At 41.1% G+C, this 26999-nt stretch overlaps 1 protein-coding gene across 2 annotated transcripts in view; it reads right to left on the minus strand.

Moving 5' to 3' along the window:
* Positions 1 to 26999, minus strand: part of CCDC102B (coiled-coil domain containing 102B) — an 89699-nt gene that overhangs the window by 48649 nt on the left and 14051 nt on the right. The window contains exons 2-6 of one of the 2 annotated variants that reach the window (XM_083622620.1): positions 24925 to 25528; positions 24604 to 24821; positions 22654 to 22762; positions 14155 to 14271; positions 6923 to 7132 (exon numbers count right to left, since the gene is read on the minus strand). In XM_083622620.1, coding sequence (XP_083478746.1) covers positions 6923 to 7132; positions 14155 to 14271; positions 22654 to 22762; positions 24604 to 24821; positions 24925 to 25500 — 1230 coding nt within the window. In that variant the 5' untranslated portion in view covers positions 25501 to 25528. The remainder of the gene's footprint in view (positions 1 to 6922; positions 7133 to 14154; positions 14272 to 22653; positions 22763 to 24603; positions 24822 to 24924; positions 25529 to 26999) is intronic. The other variant, XM_083622621.1, reaches the window with a different exon arrangement.

Here is a 26999-nt window from a genome sequence, read left to right on the forward strand (position 1 = left end):
ATGAGTGAAACCGACCACCTGTCTCCTTGATCCTTGCCCATCCTGGCTCATAAAAGCGAGCTGGGAAGGGCTGGGTGATGGGCTCTTGACCATGACATCCTTCTGGACCATCTAGAGGAGCTGGGAGCTGGGGGCACTATTATACAGTGGTTCTGCTCCTTCCTCCTAGACCGTGTCCAGAAAGTGGGGAGGGGGAATGAGTGTTCAGACCCCTGGGCTCTTACTTGTGGGGTGCCTCAGGGCTCTGCCCTTGCAGTGCCCCACACTACTTTCCACAATGTCCTTGATTATCCCCCAATTCTCTGGAGCTGATTGGGGAGGCTGCAGACGTGGACATGTATCTGCAGACACAGATACATCTGCAGACACAGATACACATGTATCTGCAGACACAGATACATAGTGATCTGTAGGGAGATATATACAAGAGTCATGTATTTTGCACAAGAAGTTACTCATGCATCCACTATTTTCAAAGTTGCCTTCAGGGAGTGGTAATGTATTTTCTTATCCTATGGGAGCATTTTCCGAACATTAGCAAATAGGGCTATAATGCACCTGTGAAGCATTTTTTTTTAAAGTACAATATTAATATTAAATGTGTACTGGATATGTGATCTGCAGTTTTGATTAAACCAATGAAGGCAAATGTATATATACATTAACAAACCAACTTTTCTACTGTGGTGGCACAACCTAATTTCAGGTCATATTGCCATGCAATGTGCTTTATTTACGGTACTGTATTTATAACCACTCATTAGAAAAGCTACGGTACTGTATTTATAACCACTCATTAGAAAAGCAATCCTTAGGATTCAGATCAGGAAAGGCTAGAGTCCTCCCCCGTTCCTCTTCAGAATATAAAGTGATCATTATTTCTTTTTCCTCATTATGAATGGCATACATATGACCAAACCAGGACATCTGTGGTAGAAGAGCCCCCACACTATGCGAGTGGAGGGATATGCTTTCCTCTTCCTAAGCATCTCCAGTGCCATGGATCAGAGGTTAGGATTGCACTTCTAAAATATTAAATGCCCCTCTAATGCTGGATATATGAAATAAACAGGAAAAACTGAACAACAATTTCTAACAGTATTTTGAATCAAGACTGATTTATCTATATTCAGAAGTCATAGATATAAATATATGCAATGGTGCTTGCATTTCAAAGAAATGTCAAAACATGAGTGATAAGCATAGATTTAACGTTTCCATTTCAGACAGAATTAATTGATTATCACAATGCCTCTGGTCTCCTTTTAAATATCCGTGTCCCAATCACTAGAATATAAGTTGCCCGTATAAACTTTCTACAATCTCACCTTCAATCCCCACTTTTGAAATTAAACTATTCTATTCACACATTTCAGAAGAATGTCTGAAAGTGGTTAGATTTAAATGTAAATGAGATGGGGCCATCATAAAATGGAATTTCATCAGAAGTTCATGAAATAGACACCTTGGAAAGTTCAGTTCAGCTGCTAAAAATGATCACACTATAGTTTTCGATAACCAGCTTAACCACTAACATTGAAGCAGGACACAAATGGCTTTTAGAAGTCAAACAGAAAACATGAAACATTCTGGTCCCAGGAAAGCATGCAGCCATGACAAAACTGTAAAGCAGGCCGTATGAAGTACAAAATGTGTCTAGCATGATTACTTGCAAATGAACTGTTCCTATATCCAAATCAGGTGAGTGGGCTCCAGGAGATGAGCGCTTGGAAGGACTGGTGAACTGGGAGAGCCTGCAATAGCCAGGAGATGAGAGTCAGAGGCAGGAGAAGCTGCAGGACTGGAGAGTGAAGAACAGGTGCAGGAGGAGGAAGAGACTGGTTAGACTGGTGTAGTGTCAAGGGCTTCCACCCTTCCTTCTCCTGTCTCCACACATTGAGAGTTGGTGTAAATACTCCACACATGCACTTACGGTCATAGGGAGGTGTTTGAAAGATGAGACGGGCGGGCATTGTGCACATGCGTGGGAGAGCCATCTTGGGCAGCCTTTCATTGTGGGAGCAACCTTATTTCTAGAGGAGCTAGGAGGGCCCTTGCGAATGCGCATTTACGAGTTCTTCTTGGGAAGGTTCTGGAGCCTGTGCGTGCTCCCGTCACTAGATAGGCATGTTCTCTTTCTGTCTGTCTCTCCCTCTTTCCTGTCACTCCCCCTCTTCCTGGCTTTGGTGAGCGAGACTTTCCAGAGAGCTCTCCCTGCTCTCCCACATAGCACCCCCCAGAATTCGGCGCCCGGGTGCCCCGCACCCCTTGTCAGTAATTTGTTCTCTCATTGCTGGATCATGTGATCCTTATTTACATTTCATACTGTGTCATGTCCTATACAGGCTTATCAGGACAACAAATCATGCTTAGCTTTGCTTAATTCTGAAGTGTGTAAGCAAAGAACCAAATACTTGCAGATCAAGTTATGTCATGCAAGGGATTGTATCCACAGGGAGCTCATAAATGTGTCCTATATGCCAGGAAAGGAAATTCCTGCTGATTTGTTGTCAAAAGTTGTTAACAAGGAACAACTGAGTGTATTTGTAAATAAGCTGCAACTCTCCTGAAGTCTGTAGCAATGATGTTATGAAATGGGGGAGGATGTCAGTACAGTACTACCGTATTTTTCGCTCTATAAGACGCACCAGACCACAAGACGCACCTAGTTTTTGGAGGAGGAAAACAAGAAAAAAAATATTCTGAATCTCAGAAGCCAGAACAGCAAGAGGGATCGCTACACAGTGAAAGCAGCAATCCCTCTTGCTGTTCTGGCTTCTGGGATAGCTGCACAGCCTGCATTCGCTCCATAAGACGCACACACATTTCCCCTTACTTTTTAGGAGGGAAAAAGTGAGTCTTATAGAGCAAAAAATACAGTAATTCATTCTCTCATTGCTGGATCATGTGAATCTTATTTACATTCCATACTGCTGAAAGTGTGGGAACAGAAACTCAGACCAGAGAACTTCCGTTCTTTGTGCTTTTGTTCTTCTGCTTTTTGTTCTCTGCTCTCAAACAGAGAAGATGCATGTGTGAGACACTGTTCACACTAGCCATTTTTTTTATTTGCTGTAAATAAAGAAAAATTCTTGATGCTGCATACCTACACAGTCTCGCTTCTTGAGGAACTCTGCTAACGCATGCCCACAGCTCCACTAGATGTGGGTTGCAGTCTCTTCCATACTGGGGATGTACAGAAACCCCTCCGCCCCGCCCCCGGTAAAGATGGCAGGCAGAGTTGTTCCCTGCTTGCATGCAGCCCAGGTGGGGGAGATACATAAGCAGAGACTAGAGGCGGGGCCTCGCTGTTGCTGTATTGGGTGCACACCTAGGAGTAGCTAAGAGACCTGGGATTGATAGATATGCCCTTTCCTAACTTGTAAGTGTACTTTTGACAATAAAGTGTTAATTCCTCACTATGGACAGGTCTGCTGGCTAAGAATGAATGATCTCATGCTATACATTAGGCTAAATGAAATTGTCCCATTTTAGGGAGGTGGGAAGTGTTTGCAAGTGAATGCAGCGGGTGGAGAACAGGTATAACTGATGGGGCTGATGACCCAGTGACTCTGATGAACCTGCATAGGCTCCACTTCGTATCTGAAAGCAAATGGACCTCCTTACTCTGCTTGTTTCTCCCCCTGCTACCACTGCATCCCTTTTCTCTTTTCTCTCTGTAACAGCATACGGTATCAGTTTGTAAGCCGATTAGTTAGGTCATTGGAAACTTAGCCAGATAAACTCACTATATCGCTGGAAATTAAAATACATCTAATGCTTCTAGTCTGAATCTCTCCCCCCCCACACACCTTCCAACCATCTATTTAATCCAGATCAAATGATGGTAGTCATCAATTTGCTATTCTTGACATGGGAAAGCTTGTAACCCATGTGTGTATTTAAAGATAAGCTATGAGCTGCTATGATCGCAAATATAGTTTTAGGGAAATGTTTTTTAAAACATAGATATGAATTTCCATGTGAATGATATATTTCCCTGCTTTCAGCCTGTCATATGAGTAGTTAAAAGTTGAAGTATATAAAACTTGCATAGGCCACGTAAAGCATTTTGATTCCTATGTTTTATATCTCTAATAAAATACAGTAAAACCACATTTCCTACAGTCATTCATAATATATTTGAAAAAAAACTGTAGGTTGTTTTTTAAAAGTTTCAAGTACAGTGAAGATTAGATTTGATACACATCTTTCATGCAATCAAGGCAGCTGTCTAAAAAACTTGGCAGTAGGGCTAAAGGGAAATATGATATATACCAGTCATAGAAACTGTAGATGGAAAGGTGGAAAAGTAATAATGCGTTATTCTATCACAGTAAAGGGGTCAACACAAAAGCCTGGTGAAATAAAACCCGTATTTTGGTTTTAGTATAGTCTAAAAGTTTCATGTAACTGGAGTCTCTCCATGGAACAGAGAAATACACAGTTGGTCCAAATTCAGATATAATCTTGTCTCAACATTTATCCCCAAGGCATTGTGCTCATGATCAGAAAGAGAAGGCTACACACTTCTCTATTTTTCTTTACACACTTTGGCTATTTTTCTTTCAATGACAACAAGAAACACTGCTAAAGCTAGGGAGGCACAGTCACACAAGTTACTTATTTAAGGGTGGGAGCCTATTATCTGAGGTATATATCTCAGAGGTAGCAACTCTGATATGGAATCATAGAATTGTAGAGTTGGAAGAGACCCTGAGGATCATCTAGTCCAGCCTCCTGCAATGTCCATAGGCTGGTTCTTGTGCAGAAAGCAGTGGTGTTGAAAAAGCTGGTTTAGAACTGTATTCGTATGAATGGAGCTCCCATGACTGACTCTCTCTTTTCCTTTCCTTTGTAAATAGTTCTCTTGTCAATCACTTGATTGTTGGCATCCAAGTGGGAATTTGAAATCAAATGTAGGTTGGACCAGCTAAAGTATTAATTGAGGACCAAACTTGATAAGACACCAGTCACACAATTACCAATGTTGTTGTTGATGATGATGTTGTTGTTGTTTTAATGTAAATAGCAAGCACAAGGGTGCTGATCTAGATTGGGACCCTGACACAGGATAGGGACCTTTTACCTTTTATCCTTTCCCTGGTTCTCAGTCTGGATCAAGCCCCAATACCTGCTATGTGCATAAAGGGGAAAGCTCCCATTCATGCCGTTATTTAAAAAGCTAATTGCTTGAATGGTGTCTCATTTAGTTTGGCCTTGAGGCAGCTGCCCAAGTGAGCAATAATGCATGGAATTACTACACACATTGAGAATAATTGCTGCTCCTCTAGACCAGTGAATGCAAAGTTAGTAAGAACTTAAAAAATAAATAAATGCTTGACTTGTAAATGCTACCCCCAAACTATTTCCTTTGGCTTCTTGATTTTAACTTGGGATGGATTTTTCCAAATCTCACATCCTTTTTGTTCTGTGGTGTCTCCTGTTCAGGCTGGTTCCCCCTTTCTTTAGCCTTAGTTCCTTATCTGTCCCCCTTCCCTTTCTCTTATGCCTACAACAGGGGTACCCAATGTGCTGCCCCTCAAATGTTGCTGGACCTCAACTTCCATCAGCTCCATGGAGCACAACTATTGGCTAAGAATAATGGGGGTTATAGACATTAACACCCGGAGGGCACAACACTGGCTATCCACCTATCCCAGCTCTATATCTTTGGTGGCTTCTAGCCTGCCTGGAAAATGGAAACCTAAAGACTTCTTTGACTAATGAGTAAATTGTACAGTCTTTGTACTTTGGGATGTTGAGGGCTGGGCATTCTGTTTTTTTTCTGGTGTACCTTTAAAGCCAGCCTGACTTAAACCCCACAATCCATTCCAACAGCAACAACTGGATCCTCAAACTCTTAGACTTGCATGCCATCCTTTGCATTTGGCGAGAGGGATAAATGCCTCTATGTAAATGCAGAATTCCACCCCCCAGTATTGTATTGACAGTCAGCCCAAAGCTCCTGTGATAGCATCTGGCACTGTTGAGCACTGATACCACTCATTTTACAAATTAAGCACTGGCAACACATCCAATGAAGATAAATGATCTTCTGTTCATGCTACATTATCTTGTTGTTTTATATTATTTTTTCCCATAAGATGTGGTCCTGGTCTGGGCTACCAAAAAGAAGCAATTCAAAACAAACTCTAAACACACGAGAGGAATTTATTTGATCAGTGTCCTGATCCACTTTAACTCTATTGCTTCTTAATAGTGTTACGATTATCCATATATAGCAGTCTATAAGATATGCTTTCATTAATATTCTGGCGATTTACAATGCAAGCTATTGTCTGAAATCATGAATATCACATATAACCATAGCAGATCATGCACAAACAGCCAATGTGGATGCATCCTATAAAATTCTGTTTGGCTGACCCACTGCAAAACCCCCTGACTTTTGGCAGACTGCTAAAGCAATTATCTTCAAATATTCATTGAAAAATAAGTGCTTTTTTATAGCTATAATAATATTCCTTTGATGCTTATTTGTACTATTATTGTGTGAAGTATAAATATAATTAATAACATGTTTAATGCAGAAATCGTGACCGGGTAATTGATATTTTATGCAGAAAAGAATGCTGATAATAAATTCAATTAAAGCTCCCTTCTGCTATGAATTGTGTCAGGTGGCATCATGTGTAGAAAAGGGTCCCACCACTGGCTCCGCCTCCAAAATTATGCAGCTTTTAGGCTCCACTGAAATATTCACACATTAGGTGCAGAACTCTGTAGAATGTGCAGGTTTCTAGCTTGGGTGCAGGTCTCTGTATAGGCACTTTCCCCATGAGACAGCCCCACCTAAAATGTGGAAGTCAGGGATGAGAATGAAATGCGGGAGAAGTATTTGCTACAGCTCAAACTACCCCCTGCCGAAATGCTTGAACTAAGTAACTAAGTATCATACCTTATTTCCCCCCAGCAGTTCACTGTATGGTATCTTGAGATCTCCACACAGATGAATTGCAGGCCATTTACTTTTTCTGTCCAGAAGACCTTGAAGATCCTTCATCTTGGCCTTTAATCTTCTGTTGTCTATACCCAGTTCTTGATTTTCTATTTCAAGGTTTTTTCTTCTTTCCCATACTGATGTACTTTCAGGCTGTGGTATTTCCATCTGGAAAACGGGAGAGGAGGATGGCGGAATCTGTGAAGACAAGAACCCTTTTCCTGGAAAAGACACACAGCTGTAGGCAAAATAAACTTGTGGGCCCATGCAACTATTATGCAGGCAAATTAATCCAGGGTTCTTAATATGCTTGAGATGTCAAACAGCAATGCCATACAAAACAGCTGCCAGGATTCTGCTGGGATTCATGCATGGAGCTCCCTGCTCCTTATATAATGTTACATGTCTTTATGATATGTGGTTTGCTTATACCGGTACATATATACAACCTGAGCCTACAGTGAAGGGCTTCAAAGCATTACACTGCAAGAGAATCCCATCTCTCCCACTGCTGCAGTCTCCCAGTTCAAAGCAGGTAGTCCACATTGTGCTCTGGCCCCACTCTCTCACTTGCTTTTAACAGACCAATACCTTTCCGCCTTGATCATGCCACAGAAAGCTGAAATACTAAAACTTCCTCCTAACAAAATCTCTGGCCTTGTCTACTAACTACCAATCTCAGAGCTCAGGATGGAGCTCTACCCATTTGCGCAGAGTCTCTGCTTTGCTGATGGCCCATCTCCTTGTCTTTGTTCTCTGTTAATGTCATATTCTCTGTTAATGTCAAAGCAGAGACATCACCTTGCCAACAAAGGTCCGTATAGTTAAAGCCATGGTTTTCCCAGTAGTGATGTATGGAAGTGAGAGCTGGACCATAAAGAAGGCTGATTGCCAAAGAATTGATGCTTTTGAATTATGGTGCTGGAGAAGACTCTTGAGAGTCCCATGGACTGCAAGAAGATCAAACGCATCCATTCTTAAAGAAATTAGCCCTGAGTGCTCCCTGGAAGGACAGATTGTGAAGCTGAGGCTCCAATACTTTGGCCACCTCATGAGAAGAGAAGACTCCCTGGAAAAGACCCTGATGTTGGGAAAGATTGAGGGCACAAGGAGAAGGGGATGACAGAGGACAAGATGGTTGGACAGTGTTCTCGAAGCTACTAACATGAGTCTGATCAAACTGCGGGAGGCAGTGGAAGACAGGAGTGCCTGGCGTGCTCAGGTCCATGGGGTCACGAAGAGTCGGACACGACTAAACGACTAAACAACAATGTCATATCTGTCAGGTGATCTCCTAACAAGAGTCTGACTTCCAGTTTAACTCTACAAGCATTAAATAAATTCTAAGACCTATTAAATCCATAAATTATAGGTGTCTTGAACCCACAAACTCATAACAATACAGAGAGACATACATATTGTCTTTTCGTAACTTGGTATCATCTGATGGGTCATGCAGAAGAAAAGAAGCAGTATCTGAAGCCAGGTTTATTGATTTCTTAGACTAACTTGCATTTTTCATTGTTCATACTGTCAGCACAAAAGTATAGAAGATGTAAACTCTGGCATTGCAATAATGTAAATACCTAAAATAACGCGGGGACTATATCTTTGTGTAGTCCCCACAGAAGAAAACACACAGAAAACACAAAGATTGGCCTAGTATTGTGTGCAAGCTTTGATATGATACAGAACTCTTTCCAAGACTATATGTTTGGGAACATTTCAAAATGTTCCAAAGACATGTTCTACTTATCCAGGCTTCCTCAACCTCGGCCCTCCAGATGTTTTTGGCCTACAACTCCCATGATCCCTAGATAGCAGGACCAGTGGTCAGGGATGATGGGAACTGTAGTCTCAAAACATCTGGAGGGCCGAGGTTGAGGAAGCCTGTACTTATCTATTAGATTAAGGCTTTTCTTCATTTTTTGATTGGAGAGTGGACATTTTACTTATTACTGTAGCTGAGGCATGGTTCTTCAGACTGTAAAACGATGCCTGCTAATAATGATTTAATAGAACTGTTGTGATTAATACACAGCAGCTTGCTTACCTTTTTATATTTCCAAGTACTTTCCCCCCAGGCAAGCTCACTCCTAATATCTGAGGGGAATAATGCCTGGGGGGAGTTGGGAGAGACTAAGATTTCATTCAGAAGTGGGGAATATTGCATTAGCATCTTCATCTTGCTTTCATTTCAACCTGCAGTAGTGGTTGCTTTCTGGAAATATACTAGCACATCATGCTAAATTTCATTCACAACCCTGAGTGTGCTGTGACACACAACAAATGTCATTGGGCGATGTTGCTATTCTCTCACCCTTTCCATATGTGTGTGCTTCTTTCCCCTGTGTTCTTTCTCCCATAAAATAGGCAGGAAAGAACTGTATGCTGGTCTACTCCCCTTATTTTGTCACTTTACCCCCGCAGTTTTCTGGGTTAATGGATTGCAAATGAATTTTTTTTTTTCCTGGAAGCAATTAACACGGAAATGAGCTCTCAACTTCCTCTAGATTCCCAGAAGTGAGATTTACATTGTGTGAAAGCTCAAATATAATGTGGAAATTAAGAGTTAGGGCAGGCACCCCAAACTTGGCCCGCCAGATGTTTTGGGACTACAACTCCCATCATCCCTAGCTAACAGGACCAGTGGTCAGGGATGATGGGAATTGTAGTCCTAAAAACATCTCGAGGGCCGAGTTTGGGGATGCCCCAAATAAATTGCTGTGTGAACACAACCTAGGAACAGAAGGTGGTGGGAGAAACATAGAAAACTGCCTCTTAGTGAGTTTGACTATTGGTTCATCTAGCTCAGTAATGCCTACCTTGATTGTCAATGGCTCTCCAAAGTTTTAGACTCAGGCCCCTCTCAGCTCTGCCTGAAGTTGCCTAGAACCCTCTTGCAAACGAAGCAGATGCTCTATCACTGAGCTATGACCATTCCCCAAAGGAAAGGTTCCATTCTCCTCATCCCTGTGACCCTTTTGTTCTATAACTGTCTCTTGCTTTATACATAATTAGGGCAGTTTTTAAACAAATGACTCTGCAATTGTCATGCATGCTTTGAACCATAACCACTTGTGGGAACAATTCTCTTATTGTGTGTGTGTGTGTGTGTGTGTGTGTGTGTTCTTTTTACTACTTTACATCATACAGAAGCCTATTCACAGCAGAGGAGGTTAGTTATTATCAATTTACTATGTTTCTGGGGGAAAATTTACTCTGATAATCTCTACTGAAGGGGCCACTAGGGGTGCATCAGAAGATGGCTGACAATAACATCTCTCCGACCCACACGAGGTAATTTGGAGGCTGTGATGGGAGTAAATAGCCTCCCTACCCCCCCAGGATTGTGGGGGGGGACTGCCCTTGCCTGCTGTGCCCTATACCACCCCCAAATTTGTGGGGATGGGGGCACTAGGCACAATGCCCTCCTGTGGGATTTCGGCGCTCCTGGACGCCGTCTCTGATCCGCGCCACTAGCTGCAAGAACTTCAAAACAAACAATTTGGATGAAGCGAATGCACATATTTCAAGGAAGGAGGGGGAGTAAAGACTGCTAACAGAAGAGATCTCTGATAAAACAAGACGAGTCGGAGGAACAAGTATAAATCATGAGAAGATACGCCAAGACTCGGTATGGCAAAGGGACTGATGGGGGAGGTGAAAAAACTTTCCTTTCTTTCCTTTATGTGATTAAACAAGAATTCCCCCCCCCACAAGTCAGAAATGTCATTTTAAGGACTTAAGCTGTGGATTTAAGGCTGTGTGGAGATAAACTTTCGAACCAAAGCATGTTTTAAGAAGAGTGTGGAATGTATAAGGGCTTTGGAATGACGCAGTTAAAAATACCGTCGCCATATTGGGAAGTTCTGTCGGAGGACTTAAGTCTGGGAGGAGAAATAGAGAAATAGAGCTGTTTTTATATTGTGGGTGAAACTCCTCAGAGGGACTTAAGAACGACAGTTCTGTAATTAATGATGGAAAGAGCAATGTTATCTATGAAGGCAATGATATATGGAAACCATCTCGATTTGAGGATTGGAAGAATGGAAAAATTCACACAGGATTATTATTGGTGTTTATCGGCTTAAGGAGACTTAAAGAGATCATAAAGAAAAAAGAGAAAATATATGAACAAGATGTGATGTGGAAACAGCAAGATAAGACTGGATAGAATTATGAACTTTGTTTGGACTGATTTGGACATTAACGCAGTAGCAAGATGATCAGAATCCCCCTTCGGATCTTGAAATATGGGTCCCCTCAACAAAATTTAAAATTCGGCTTTGTAATTCGGAATTTATGTGATGCGATTTGATTTGATTGGCCGGTTAATAAAAATTATTTTTTTAAAAAAGAAAAAGATAATCTCTACTGAAAAGTCCATTTTTAATGCTCACCCTCTTTTTCTTCATAAACAAGCAACCCAAAAATGACCTAAAGACTTCCTACACCAGGGGGTCATGAATCCTTGTTAAAGACAACAGAGCGGTGCCTCAGGCTATCCTGAACAACTACTGGCAAAACAGCTGTTTTAAATTTAAAGAGCTCAACAAGGACAAAATAAAATCAATACAAGACTATTAGTGTTCAAAAGAGCTATGCTACAATTGCACAGGTTTTAAATGAGAGCAGAACAGTCATATATGGTTTGCAGTATGAAACAATAGTTTCTGAGGTATCCTGACTATACATTGACGACAGGTTGCATAGAGCAAATGACATCCAGAGAGTATTTTAATACCATTATGCCCTTGATAAGCAGATCAGATCATCCACACTACTCATTTTATCTCATGTTTTGTCTCCCTTAAGACTTTTCCACCAGCCTATTACCAGTTTCCCATTTCCAGGTTCATAAACACGCAAGCAAGCTTTTGGCAGTAAACTAATACAATGGTTTCATCATGTTAAAATGTCTGAAGACAGCTGCTGTTGAAAATATACTGTCTGGGATGCCCAGTTGCGATCCTGTAAATCAGGCATGTCCAACAGGTAGATCGCAATCTACTTGCAGATCGCGGGGTGCTCCTGGTAGATCTCTGGCCCCTCAGCGATCTCCCCCTCCCAAATAAAGCTCAACAAATTTGGTCTGACAATGGGTAGATCACTGCCAGTTTTTTTTTATACTGTGAGTAGATCGTAGTCTATTGGGAGCTGGACGTCCCTGCTGTAAATGAATGCTACTATTTCATTGTAGGCTCCAGCTTACAGAAGGGCAAAGTCTTACCTATTATCCCATCCCTACTGAACTAGACACCAACTCCCATGCTGCTTCAAATGGTCTCCCATTCTTGTTCAGAAAGTACAAGTGATCTACAGGGGGGACTGGCAAAAAAACACCTTTCTTCAGAAACTGTTTTCTGTGGCAACAGTGAGAGTTTTTTCTGTCTTCTTTCTCCATGCAGCAGTGCAGAGGGTGTAATTTTACATCAGGATCAGTTGGAGGCAAGGGAAACATATTAAACCTCCCTTTTCTCCATACTGTCATTCTGATGAAAATCACACCTTGCTGCCTCCCTGTGTGGGGTTTATACACAGCGTGCTGTGGTTGGGTGCTTTTTCACATTAGTGAAAAAGTGAGGGAGAGGAAACACTTTTAAATTTTCTATGAAGATACACTAGAGAGAGATAAGGATTTGTGGCAAAAGATATTACCATTTTTTTGGGGGGGTGGCGGCCCAGAGTTATCCAGCTTTTTTTAGGGGGGTGCTAGAAAATGCACGTATCGCAAAAGCCACCTATCCATGTATAAGATGAGCCCAAATTTTTAACATACCATAGTTTTTAAGTAAGAAAGCATAATGTTATACATGGGAAAGTACGGTAAATTTGTCTTTTAGAAATTCCATAGTGGAAACTGTATCTTTAATGATTAGGAGACCATGGTGTCCTAAATGACAAACTTTTCAATAACATGCTTGTGCAGAACTCTATTTTGTAGGAGGGGGAAACATTTTCTATATGAGTGTATTCAAGAACTCACACCTAATCTTAAACTCACAAAACTAAGAGTCCTACCTGAACTTCTCTACTCTCAAATAGTCATTTTAAAGTTTACACAAAGAAACTAAGGAGGGAAAATGGGTCTCTCAAATTGATTCATCCAAAGAACTTGTACATGGCCCTTCAGTCATGTATGTATAAATCATTCTCCACTCTACCTTTTTAAAACCCGTTTCGTAGCAAACTATTCAAAGATGCGGGTGGCGCTGCGGGTAAAACCTCAGTGCCTAGGGCTTGCCGATCGTAAGGTCAGCGGTTCGAATCCCCGCGGCGGGGTGAGCTCCCGTCATTTGGTCCCAGCTCCTGCCCACCTAGCAGTTCGAAAGCACCCCTAAGTGCAAGTAGATAAATAGGTACCGCTTTATAGCGGGAAGGTAAACGGCGTTTCCATGTGCGGCACTGGTGCTGGCTCGCCACCTGCAGCTTCGTCACACTGGCCACGTGACCCAGAAGTGTCTTCGGACAGCGCTGGCTCCCGGCCTCTTAAGTGAGATGAGCGCGCAACCCTAGAGTCGGACACGACTGGCCCGTATGGGCAGGGGTACCTTTACCTTTACCTTTACCTTTATTCAAAGACAGAATTTGTCGTTCTCCTTTCCCTCCCTTAATATACTGTATTTTTTGCTGTATAAGACTCACTTTTTCCCTCCTAAAAAGTAAGGGGAAATGTGTGTGCGTCTTATGGAGTGAATGCAGGCTGCGCAGCTATCGCAGAAGCCAGAACAGCAAGAGGGACTGCTGCTTTCACTGCACAGCGATCCCTCTTGCTGTTCTGGCTTCCGAGATTCAGAATATTTTTTTTCTTGTTTTCCTCCTCCAAAAACTAGGTGTGTCTTGTGGTCTGGTGCGTCTTATAGAGCAAAAAATACGGTAAACATTTATTCTAACTCTTCATTTTCTCCAGATTCCCAAAGACAAAAATAACTGAATTTATGAAAATAGCTTTTAAAAACTATTCAACCAATAGTTTTCCAACCAAGATGTACTGAATGTGCTCTTGCAATATGTTTTTTCAGACTCCTAATAGACTCCCATAGAAACCTTCACCCCGATATAAATACTACTTACATCCAGGGTCCCATGTGTTCTGCATATATTTAGGAAAGCATATTTAACATAATTCTAAAGGATCTATAAACTTTCGTTGTGTAAACACACACTTCAGAAATATCTAAACATACCTCTGCTTGTAAGTCCCAGATCTTCATAGAGTTCTGAGATTTGGGTCCAGGGTCTTCCTCTAAACCTTCTGTGATTCTTGTTACTTCAGTCTGATGTACATCATTATGTATCCCAAACTGAAAAATAGAAGTTGGCTCATCACTGAAAAATTAGGATATCATCTGCAAGCATCATCTGAACGATAGTCTCTAGATGGCCTAATACAGGGGTAAGGAAACAATTTTTTAGCCCTGAAGGGCACATTCTCTTATAGGCAAAAACAGGTTTGCTACATCTCAGTGGTAAACAGGTCCAGATGCAAAAGTAAACAGAGCAATGGCTGTGATGCTCACCTTTGCCCAGTAATTAAATTCCAGCCCTATAAAAGCCAGAGGTTTTAGGCACACATACCCACCACACACATTCTCTGTACTCCTCCCTGACAAGCAAGCAAGAGGCACAGTCACAATTCAAGAACACATTCCAGCCAGGCAAAATCATTCATGGAGGATGTAGCCAGTAGGTGAGCATATGGTCAGGAGAGAATCGCTAGGATGAAAGAGAGAGGCCTGGAGGACCAACTTTGTTCCTGTGCCTGAGGTTACTCACCCCTGGCTTAAAACATAAAAATATGCTGCTAAATAAACTCACTGGATTGTGACTCTTTATCTTAGCACATGAGCGGGATGATTAGGGAAACAGGAAAGAATGCAACATCACGCTAAGGAGATTGCTCCATCAGCACATGTCTTTCTGCTTGCCTAGTGGAACGATCTCCCCTCTCTTCACCCTGTGCTCTGTTCTGGGGGGTTGTGCCCACTCTCCCAACCTGACCTGTGAAATTATGTGGGGAGGAGGTGAGAGAAGGGGGAAGTCCCATTGTGCTAGCGGGAGTTCTTATGGTGCCTTCTGTAGCACAACAGCTTAGTTGAATCCTGCTCAAAGGCTCTAGCTCCTTCCCTGCATTGCATCTGTCGTCACCCTCCACAACCTGGAGCCTGAATTTCTGAAGGTGGAAGACACTATGAACATGAGGAGGTTTAAACCTTGTTTTCCAGGGTTTTAAAACACACAAGGAGCTCTCACAAGTGTAGAACACTTAAATTCATACCACCACTGCAAAGCTTAGCATAGGCAAACAGAAAACTCCAATTGTTATAGGCAATTATAGGCTGAAACTGTCACAAGGAATCACCCATTCTAATGTCACAGTTCAGCATAAACCAACACTACAACAGAGACAAAGAGAAAATAATGAGTATTTTTTCAAGCACAATTTTATGGAAGGAATGATGATTTGCTGGGCCCATTCTTCTGTTTTGCCTCATTGACTCACAATAGCAAAATCCACATTGATTTTAATGAATGTGGATGGCCCCCTTTGAAAAGAACAGATTGGGAAAGCCAATCAAAAGTGCCAGGAGTGAAACTACTGTATTTTATTGCAAAATACAACATAAGAACAGATGTCAAATGCTTCAATTTGGGGCCTAGCTGTCTAAGATGGGCCAGCATAAAGTATTAGTCCAGAAATGCACTTAGCTATAAAAGCATGAAGTTCCAAAATCCTCTTATCAGTACTGGAATCTTCATTGTAAAAACTTGTAAAATCAGTGTATTTTTAAATATATATATTTATTTTTAAAAGCTTTTAGCTTGCTTTGTAAACAAGATTTGCTTCTCAAAGTGGCTCGAGGCCATGTACAAATAGAAATCCATAAAATCTAACAGTAAAACTAGTTAAAACCATTAAAATATCCAATTCCACCTCAGGAAGATACACGCCAGCATACCACCTAAGTAACCCACCCAGCTCCAAAGAACAGCACCCAATACCTTAGACTCAGCTCCAAAGGCCATGGTGAAAAGTGGAATGTTTAAGACTCATTTAAATTTAACAAGGGAGGGGCTTGCATGAGCTCACATGAAATCAGATTCCATAATTGGAGAGCCAATTGGAGAGTTAAAGTGGGTGAATATTTTTACTTTTCGCTCTCTCTTTTTTGGACTGCATAAATACCTGGGTTAGATTAACCATTAAGCAAAATAAGCACATGCTTAGAGCATCAAAGGAAGGTAGGCACCAGAGAAATTTTCCATTGCCAGATTTTTAACGTTAATGGTCACTTTGCTGGTTTAGGAAGCATTGTATACATGACGCTTGCAATAACAATCCATATCTATCCTGTCATTTGCCGTGAACATTTCTCATTTTTGATGTGTCTACTGCCAAAATAGCTTTGTTCCAATCTGAGGAAATAACGATGTAGCAACAATGTATACACACCCTTAGTCTGTAGTCTTGTGTGCACTGACTAAGCCTCATTGAACTTCCAATTGAAGCAAATTCAGGATCAGGCCAATAGGGTGTTACTTCTATGCGATGGAAAGATACTGTGAACATACCCGGAACTGATTTAGTGGGGGTCATGTTATATATGTTATCAGGGATTTCTCATTCCATTCTACTATAATAAAGTTTTTCCACATAGTGAAGAAAAGAATTTCCATCACAGGAAAGCAAAAACCACAATCCAGTGTATCGCCTTGCTTCATCTAGATTGCTTTTGAGAACTTTGCGAATTTAGATTCCACAACTAGGCAGGGAAAGCTGGAGCCCCTGATGTTCATTCCAAATGGGATTTTTAAAGACTCATTAGCATGCTTTTCTAGTAGTTGATTGGATTATGACAGAAGAAACCAGCAGGGGTGGCAGTGGTAATAGATTATACAAACTGTGTTCAAAACCCTATGTAAATGGCAAAAATTGTTTTAGGTAAAGGGATTATAGCAATTATTTCTTCTAATTTAATTTGAAGTCTCCAAAGGGCAGCTGCTTTGGGGCATTCTGAACCAGAAGATCTGACGTAAAAACACGAGCTTTCATCTCTTAATTTGCCTCAATGACATCCTAACTTTGCAGGAAGCAGAAAGAGTCTTTGCTAATTCCCACATGTGTTTCAAGGTTTCACAGAAGATATTTGGTTTACATTTCAAAGGATGGTACCGTGCTTCCATCAAACGCAACGTTTTAATGGTACTTGAAACCGCATTGTATTACTGCTGTTCGTTGCCCCTTTGCTGCAAAGGATGTGAATGTGACAGTGGGGTATGCTTGGTCTTCATGATTTGAAGTTGAGTTTGCTTGTTTATTATTTAAAGGAAGCAACACTTCACTACAATCTTCTTCCTAACATATGGAGCTTTGACAGTCATTAGGGAGATTGGTCTGACTCTTGCAAATCTTTCCTCCTATCCAACAGCTGGTGAAAGTACTTTCCTCCCCCCTACACACACACTTATTCTGGGCAACAAACTTCCATGTGGAAAAAAGGGTGACAATCTTGAAGTCAGCAGAAATCTGACTTGCAGCTGAGCAAGAATTCTAACAAAGAACAAGCAGGTGGAGGAAAAACTAGGGTGTTTCTGAGCTGCAGATACATAAAAAACACAGGAAAGATTATGGAGGTGTTAGAGATTCCCTGGAGAAATGGCCCTTGTCTTATTGAAACAATTGTTGGTTTTTGCAACAACCCCTCAACCAGAGTCTTGGGAACATGCGGATTGCCCATTGGGATGGACCTGCTACACTAGGTTGCTGGAAGATGGGTCGGTGATGCTTATGAGAGGGAAAGAGGTGACCAGGTGGTTGGGTCATCACAGTGCAAACACATCAGCAGGAGCGGCATATTGGTTCTGCAGGTGCATTTTCACTACACAGACCTCCCTGCCACATCACCCCTCTTCCTCTCCTCCTCCCCCGTAAGCATCAGTGATCTACCAGCCTGGAAGCTAGCATGGCACCACCTCACCCCCTCCCAGTAAGAAGCAGTAACTCACCAGCTGGGAGGACAGGTAAACACCTCTGCCAGATGATACCTTGTGTTACTGCTCAGCCTTCTTCAATCTGGTGTCCTCCAGATTTCTTGGACAACTCCCATAAGCCCCAACCAGTGTGACCAAGGATTAAGAAGGATGAGAGTCATAGCCCAAAATATCTGAAGGCTACCTGATTTGAGAAGGACACTTTGATGGAAATTGGTGTCAATTCCACCCCCCTTTTTTTGAACAATTCTTAAAGGAGCAGGAACCTTGTCCACTTTTGCATTCGGCCACACTAATGATGGGCTGGCAAGCCAGGCAAACGCATTCATTTCCTGCCCATTTTTTTTGTGACAGAACAAGCCACTGTAAAGAGGCATGGTGTATTGGGAAAACATTTTCAGCAAACATCCTTCAGGGGGGGAAACACCAAATGTGAATGATTTTATCTTTATGAAGAAGATAGAGTTCAACCCTTTTATATTTCTGTTGCTTTTACTATTATTAAACAATCTAAATTACATGATTATTTTTTTTTTTTAAAAATGGGTTGTTATCTAATGTTAGGTCTACTCAGAATAGACATTAAGTTAATGGATACGACTAATTTAGGGCTATTAATTTTAATGGGTCAACTCTGAGGACAACGTACATGGATACAACCTTAAGCACAGGTCATGTATTACCCACACATCTCGTGGTCACATCTATATCTACCAAGCTGGAAAGAGGTTTCCCCTCTCTTCTTTTAATTTTGCAGAGGAGGAAGCATATTGGTTTTCCATACAATCGCCAGCATACAGCTCCATAAAACAAAAAGGCTGAACTAAATCAAGTTGTGCTTTAAATAAGACACAGAGAAAAGATGCTTGAATGAGTCTCTTCCATGCCCTTCTTTTGTTTCAAAGTTGATACAGTTCTGTTTACATTCTAACTTGTTGGATTTTTTTAAAAATAAAAGAAATACATAGTTTCAGGAGCTGTATGGAAGAACAAATCTAACTTCTCTTCTTTCTACATACTTAATTAAGCAGGTGTGGATGTATGTTTACATTTGCAGCAGGTGTGGGTACTTATCTGAACACTGTACACAGACTTTCAATGCATGATTGTAGGGTTGTATGTTTACATTCTATTTGCCAAGTGGAGGAGAAAACTGCTTTTAAATTATCACATTACAAAACAGCCAAGGCTTCAAGATGGTGGACCTTTTGCACCCCCTATTGATTCAGTTTCATTCCTTAGTTTCTCAGCTTCAGGAGTTAGCAAGCCCGATTTGATGGCTTTCTAAAAAGTTCTATAATTCACACTGAAGCCTATTGCTGCTCATGGTAGTAAAATAATATTTAACGCAAGCATGGGAAAACTGTGGCCTTCCAAATGTTGATAGATTCCAAATTCCTACTATCAGCCCCAGTTACCATGGTCAAGGGTCAGGGATTATGAAAGTTGTAGTCCAGCAACACCCAAAGGCAGAAGTATAGGGCATGGTAGGGTAGAGATGCTTACCTGACCTCCTGGCAGGTGAGTTACTAAAGATGGAGGGGTGAAACACTGGGAATGGTGGCACAGTGACAATGGACCAGCAAAAGTGCTGGATTTAACTGACTGGTGCATTTGCACTGTAGTGACCTTGCCCCCACCTCGCCCCTCCCCTGCTAGTGACCAGCAGTGGCTCATCTGCCAGGAGGTCAGGGAAGTGTCTGCAACTCATCACACCCTCCACTACTGTCTGGAGGGCCACCAGTTCCCCACTCCTGCTTTTGTGCTGAAGGGCCACAATCCAAAGTTCCATGTTAACCTTCTTACTGCATATCTACCTGTTGCCTTGACAGTTTCTGCAGAGGGGCACTCAGCTTTCTAGGTAAGTGGGGCATAAAGGGCTACAGTGGGTGGACATGATGCAAAAGAGGATAGGGCTTCTGTCCTGTCCATTTAAACTACAAACGCTACAATCATCTCTTCTACACAACTAGATGTGTAGAAGATCTCTTCTACACAAGATGCAAGAATCTGCCCCTGGCAACCATTTTGCATCCGGCACCCCTAAGTAGGAAGGAAGGTGGGACTCCAGACACTCAAGAAGCTGCTATGGTCTTCCTGCAGCTTTTTGGATGTAATCAGTGTGAGATTAAGCCCCCCCCCCCACTACTTTAACTGTTCAAGCAGTTATCTCAGGCACTAAGGACTCTATTAATCTAGGTCAGCGTAACCAATGTAGTGCCCTCCTGATGTCTAACATTGGCCATGCTAGCTGAAGTTGATGTGAGTTGAACCCCAATAACAGTTTGAATACAGCACATTGGAAACTTCTGATCTAAATATAATAATATGAGATATATATATATATATATATATATATATATATATATATATATATAATATAATCTGATATAAACTTGAAAATAAATAAATCTAAGAAAACAATAATCTCTGAGAACAGGACAGAAAAGAAATACAGTGGAACCTCGGGTTGTGATCGTGATCCGTGAGGGAGGCACATTTTCAACCCACAGCGTCGTGTCTGCACACGCACAGGTCGCGATTCAGTGCTTCTGCGCATGTGCAAAGCACAATTTAGCGCTTCTGCACATGCATGAGCGCTGAAATCCAGAAGTAACCCATTCTGGTACTTCCGGGTTCGGCGTGTTGCGCAACCCAAAATCGCATAACCTGAAGCGTCTGTAACCCGAGGTACCACTGTAGACAGCTGTTTATGTGGAATAAAATCTTCCATTAATCTACTGGCAGTGTTTCCATGCTCAAATTATACTTAGTCAGGTGCCATTTTTTTTTAATAAACTGGACCATTTTTTTATTGTGTTGGAAGCATCTCCAAAATCTCTTTTAACATTTTTCTCTACATTGGAATCACCCAATAATTTGATTCTCTCGTCATGTACTATGATGGAGACATACCCAGGTTGTTTCAAACATAATTTAAAAACTGATTTAACCTTTAACAAGCCATATTGATGTGGATCTTGAAGATGCAATATTCTTTTGGGTAAAATGAAGCATCTGAAATCACCCTAAGGAAGCATTATGGTGATTTATAGTTGCACCATACATTTTACAAGCAATTTATCCTGCAGCTGAAAGACCTACTGAACACACGTCGCATTTCAAAATAATTTCCATCCATCCTTCACATTGATTAAACAAAATCCAGATACACTCTTTCTGTTCAGTCTGATAATTTGCCTTAATTTACCTATGTAACCTAGCTATGTTTTCTATAAGATTAAGAGAAAAATTATTATGGAGAACATACTATATCATCCAGCAATGCAATTACATGTAAGTGCTAATACAAATAGCTATATATTCAAATCACAAATACAGCCTTTCAAAAAGGAAAAGAAAAGAAAAACCTAACATAAAGCAATTTTATAATGAGCAAATACATTTTCCTGGGAGGGGGGAGAATTCATGCTATTGGCAAGAAAGCATTTGCAAGTCTATACTGCTCACCAGTGGTCAGTGAAGGAACCTGCAAGTTTCTTGGACTAAAATGAACACTGTTCCTAATCATCACTTTCATAGGACTAGCAGAGGACAGACATATATTATAATATCTGGGAACAGCATCTTATTTGCAGGTTAGTGTGTATAAGTTTGCAGCTTTCGATGGATGGTCACATTATTACTATTTTATATATGTACTGCCCTCTGCACCCTATTTCAGAAGGCACGTCAACCCAGGACTGAATTCTAATCAAGGATAATAATATTATAACAAGACCTAACATTGAATATTATGTTTTTATGACTACTAGAAGCTGTGCATTAAGTGCAGTGGGCCCAAGACTGTCTCCTAACTGAGATTAGACAGGCATTCCCCTTCATGCTCATGATTAAGGGCTTTCTTGTTCCAGCAGGTTATTTCAATGTAGTGTTCATTTTATGTTTATTGCTTTATTGTTTCCTTTTCTATGGTTTGTTTTGATGTCCACAGCTTAGAAATGTGAACGTTTAATCAGCATATAACTGTCTTAAACAAATGATAGTATATATGAAAGTTTGAAACCTGAGCAAGTTCTCTGGAGAGGCTATATTTCTATAGCAAGATCCTGCTAATTATTTCTTAGGTTCCATTTTAGAGCATTAAAAAGTTAGTTTCCACTAGATTTTCATTATCGTTTCATTTTCTATAGCATACAATCAATACACAATTTGCTAAAAATGACCTTCAGCAGGTGCATTAGTATCATGTATGGAAGTGTAATCCATTTTACCTTATAGTAGAACCCCATGGGATTGTTGTTGTTGTAGTAGTAGAGCAACATATGTAAAAAGCTGTGTTCAGATGATCATATCTTGGTTTATTACATTTATAGCCCAGGTGTCTTCTGTAAGGTATCCCAGTGCAGTGTACATATGGATCTGAGGCCTTTTAACCTTTTAACTTTGACCCAGACACAGCTTCAGAAGGGTGGTGGACATGTGTTTTTTCAAACCACATCCTGGGAATGCTTATTGAATTTTCCATGTTAAATCAGACAGAAGGTGGATTGAAAGCAGGGTAGGGCCTAGACATGGAAATGTAATAAAACATGGAAGATGTATTCATTTCTACTTCGGCATAACTCATAATCTGCCTCTTAGGTTTGTACGTATGGGAGAGCAAGACAACAAAAGAGAATAAATTTCATTTATTTTTCAGTTACCCATGGTAACTGCCTTTTGCAACATACCTGCTTTAGACTTTGCTGTTTGGACTTTCTTAGCTCCTCATATTTCCATTTCCACAGAATTTTTTCTGACTTCAGCTTCTCTATCTCTTTCTCCAGAGATAAGCGGATTCTGCAGTGTTACAAGAATGATAACAAACAATACTTTAAAATATTGCATGGGTTCCAGGACTATATTCTTCAAGATGTGGAAGGGTTTTGTTGCAGTTCTTGTGCTAGGGAGAATGGCATTTTCAAAAGCAATGGGCAGTCCAATCCTGCATCCAGGTGAGCTAAAGCATGTGCAGTTTTAATCCTAGTGGCTGCTGCTAGACCTAGTGGCTGCTGTTGTTGAAACACACTGGAAGAAGACAAAGGGCTTCTCCACACTTCCACTTGTCCCAGGGGAGCCAACTTGGGCCACAGGATGTTTTCCAATGTCTTGCAAGACCTCAGAAGTTGCATGGGGGCCCTGCAGCGTGGGTTCACCCACAACAAAAATGGTAGAGTGCTCAGGCACCCAGAGCCCCCTATAGTTGGCACCCCTGTGCCTTCCAAGCAGTTTCCCTCTTGTCCCACGCCTTCTGGGCATGGGTCCATGTGGTTTTGCCTTTGCCATGCCACTTTCCCCTGGAATACCTGCTCTTTTGTGATAGAGATCAGAACAAACCCAATCGCCATTTGTTCTGATGCAACGCTAAAGATCAGATTTCCCCATGGGATACTGAATACAGTTGTACCTTGGTTTTCAAACAGCTTAGTTCTCGAATGTTTTGGCTCCCGAACGCCGCAAACCCGGAAGTGACTGTTCTGGTTTGCGAACTATTTTTGGAACCCGAATGCCCGACGGGGCTTCCGGTTGACTGCAGGAGCTTCCTGCAGCCAGTCGGAAGCCGTGCTTTGGTTTCCGAATGTTTTGGAAGTCGAACATGCTTCCAGAATGGATTCCATTTGACTTCCAAGGTATGACTGTACTTATTTACACATTACTCATGTGAAGGTGCAACATGGATACAAAGGAACTGCGGGGTTGCACAGTTCCTTGTAGCCTCTTTCATGTTGAGAGATAACTTCTGAAGTGGGAAGCCATTTTTAGCCATACAAGCTCCCTGCATGTTTTAGAATCGAGAAGGAAGGATGCTTTAAAAACTTGTATCCGTATCAGGGCCCTGGATGAGATGACCATCAAGGTCTCCTCCAATGCTGTCATTCTATCTGAATGGCATCGACTGCCAGTTGGATGTTTTTAATGTAGAATGGCAGCTTTAGTTCCATGATAGTTTCAGTTACATAGATTCCATAGGTGTATTTCAGTGAACAGACAAATCTGAGACTTGGGTTCATTGCTCTGCCACTGTCAGCCCTCCAGTAACTAGGAAGATAGGGGTGAAGCTGGAAATAATCACAGGACAGGATAACATGCCATATTACTAATTTATTTTCATATGGTTGTGTGCAGGACCAAGCTGGTGAACAACTGTATGCAGGGACACTGTTGCTGCACTCTTGAACTGGTTCTTAATATAATATTCTCTCTGGGTAAGAATGTCCTCTTGTTTATGTCTCTCATCCTTGCACACTTTTGGTATTGAATAACTGAATAAATATTTGCCATCATTAGCAACAGCTGCCAACAGTACATACCAGAATAAATCACACTCAGCACCACTGCTCTGTCAATAGTAAGTTCTTAAAACGCTGCACAGTGGAGCAGACAGTAGGATTTGTAAGAACATTTCATAAAGGCATGTTACTCTTTTTCCAGGTTGTTGACAGGCACCATCTCGCAAAGTTAATAAGAAAGATAAATGGGGGAAATAAGAACTAGTCCCCAATGAATTTGGCATTGGAACTAGACTTTTCACTACCTGCAAAATACACTGTAATTCTATTCCAAAATTGGCCCATTAAAAGTTTTTCTTGGAGAAAAATGTGGGGATTTTTTTAACAAAAGGAAATACGTTATTAACTTACTTTTGCTCCTTCTGCAAGATTTTCCTTGATTCATGAAGATGCAAATGCAACACAGAAATATGTACAACTTCATCGTCCTGAGATCTGGTTTCATTCTCTTTGCTTGTGTCAGGATTTTCCAGAAAAACTGGTGTGTGTTTGCGTCGGGAATCAAGAATCTCCAAATTGATTATTTTATCTTGGTGGTCTCCTAAAGGGTTTTCAGTCGCATAAACTTCCTGAAATGAAAAAGTGGGTAAAGGATTGCAGCCTCAGAATGTTTAGAACTGTGGTGGGAACTGGTTCATTTTTGTGATTTAAAAAAGACCCATATCTATTTACCTGACAGAGACTTTCTACCTCAAAAATCTTGTTGTTCTGGACATGTTTAACAGGCTCTTTCTCCAGAGATGCTAAATGGTCCTCTGTCATCAAACACATTTCAGAAAAGGCAAAGTTCTTTTTCCTCACATTCCTGGCTTCTACATCTTCATTTTCTGTGAGTAAACATTGGTTTATTTTCTTCAGGGCACTCAGCTCTTTCATTGAGGCTTCCAGCTTAAGCTTCAGTTGCCTCCCTTCTTCATGGGCTTTATTTCTTTCAGCTCTGACTTTGCTCCATTTCTCACGCCAGTTGGCCGTGCAGTCTGACCACCAACGCATGGTCTTCTCCATTTGGGCTGCCCTAGCCTTGGCTTCTTCAAGCTCTCGAAGCCGTAACTCCTCACAAATTTCCCAGTCGCTGCTGTTATAAATATACACAGAGGGGCGGTAGGATGGGGGTGAAACTATTCTTGGCGATACAACACTGGAGTTGCAGGTGCTACATGCTTTTGCACAGTTCTGTGCTTCAACATCATGGGGCTCCTTTAGTTGGTTTCTAAGGAGCTGCTTGTTACAGACAGAGTCAAAATTCATGTCTCAAGTGATTCACTTGTTTCCACACCTTAAGCAAAAAAGAAAGGCTAAATTTAACAAAACAAATCCAAGTTCAAGAGGCAAAGTAAGCCCCAGATTGATAGAACCATTAATAATGCATTATTCTAATTCAGTGCAAATACTTCACTACATCTAACATGACAGTCATCACTGACTTAACTTACAAACAGTGCTGGATTTATGTATAAGCTAAACAAGCTATAGCTTAGGGCCCCACTCTCTTGGGGGCCCCAAAAAAAATGTAAAGAAAAAAACCCACTGGATGTACACTTCCAAAATATAAGATAAAAAACAAATAAAATAAAACCTACATACAGCAACAGTGTTTTTCAGTGTATTTCAGTTCAACAGTTCAACAATTACTTTGATGAAATATTGGTACATATTTTGTTATGTGCAAATGGTTTTAGATACCTATGAGGTCTATAAATTACCATATAGCTTATATTCAACACAAAAAACAGTGACAATTTGTTGTTGACAAAGAACAGTTGGACATATAAAGGGCTCCATTACCTTCAGTAGCCTCGGGCCTCATCAAACCTAAAACGGGCCCTGCTTACAAAGGCTCTTGTGGCACCTTAAAGGCTAGCACATTAATTACAGCAGAAGCATAAAACTTATTGTTGAGTCTTGTTGAGCTTCTGTGGATTAGATTCCATGTCATGTATAAAGTACAGTCTTCAGCTGGCAGTTGTAAACATGGGTGTAAAGAGAACAACGTTTATAAAAGTTGGATTTAAATTACAATGGCCTGGATCCGACTAACCTGGTGCACTAGCGGAAGCCAGCACACAAGGGTCACCCACTAATGAAGTCATATTCTTTTCAGCTCTGGATAGGGGCAATAGCTTTCTGTTCTTCTGCAGGCATTAATTTACTAAGCATTCATTTGATATCACCGCCCCTAAATCCATGCTGAAGATTCAGGGAACCCCCAGAACAACATACAGGGGGAGAAAGGGGTCATTCTGCCTGGCAAGCAGAAATGCTTCTGCTCAGAAAACACTAAATTCCTCCCAATGAAATGCAAAAAGTACAGAGTTGCATTTAGGGTTGTTTTTAATGCTAAGACCTTGGGTTGAAAAGCAGGTAACAACAACAAATAACAATAATTCAGAATGAATGCACTTAATGAATGCACTTAAGTTAGCCACGACTATTCACCTCAACAGGTCTACTCTGAGAAGGGCTAGTCTGTCCATTCAGGTGCATAATAAGCACAGTGGCCCTTCACACCATCAGGAATTGGTGATAGTGCAGTTGGTGATATCATATGAATGCTTAGTAAATTCATACCTGCAGAAGAACAAAAAGCCATTGCTCCTATCCAGAGCTGAAAAGAATAGGACTGAACTGCTTGATAAGTGGCAATTCAGCTATGTCATGCTGGAGTGTTCCTTTAAAGTTCCTTTGTTAATTTATATAGCCAAAGTTAATTTACCTTTTGTCTAAACAAACCTAATTTGATAAGACAA

Source organism: Podarcis filfolensis (genome assembly GCF_964270895.1).
Source record: "Podarcis filfolensis genome assembly, chromosome: 7".
NCBI classification, from domain to species: Eukaryota; Metazoa; Chordata; class Lepidosauria; order Squamata; family Lacertidae; genus Podarcis; species Podarcis filfolensis.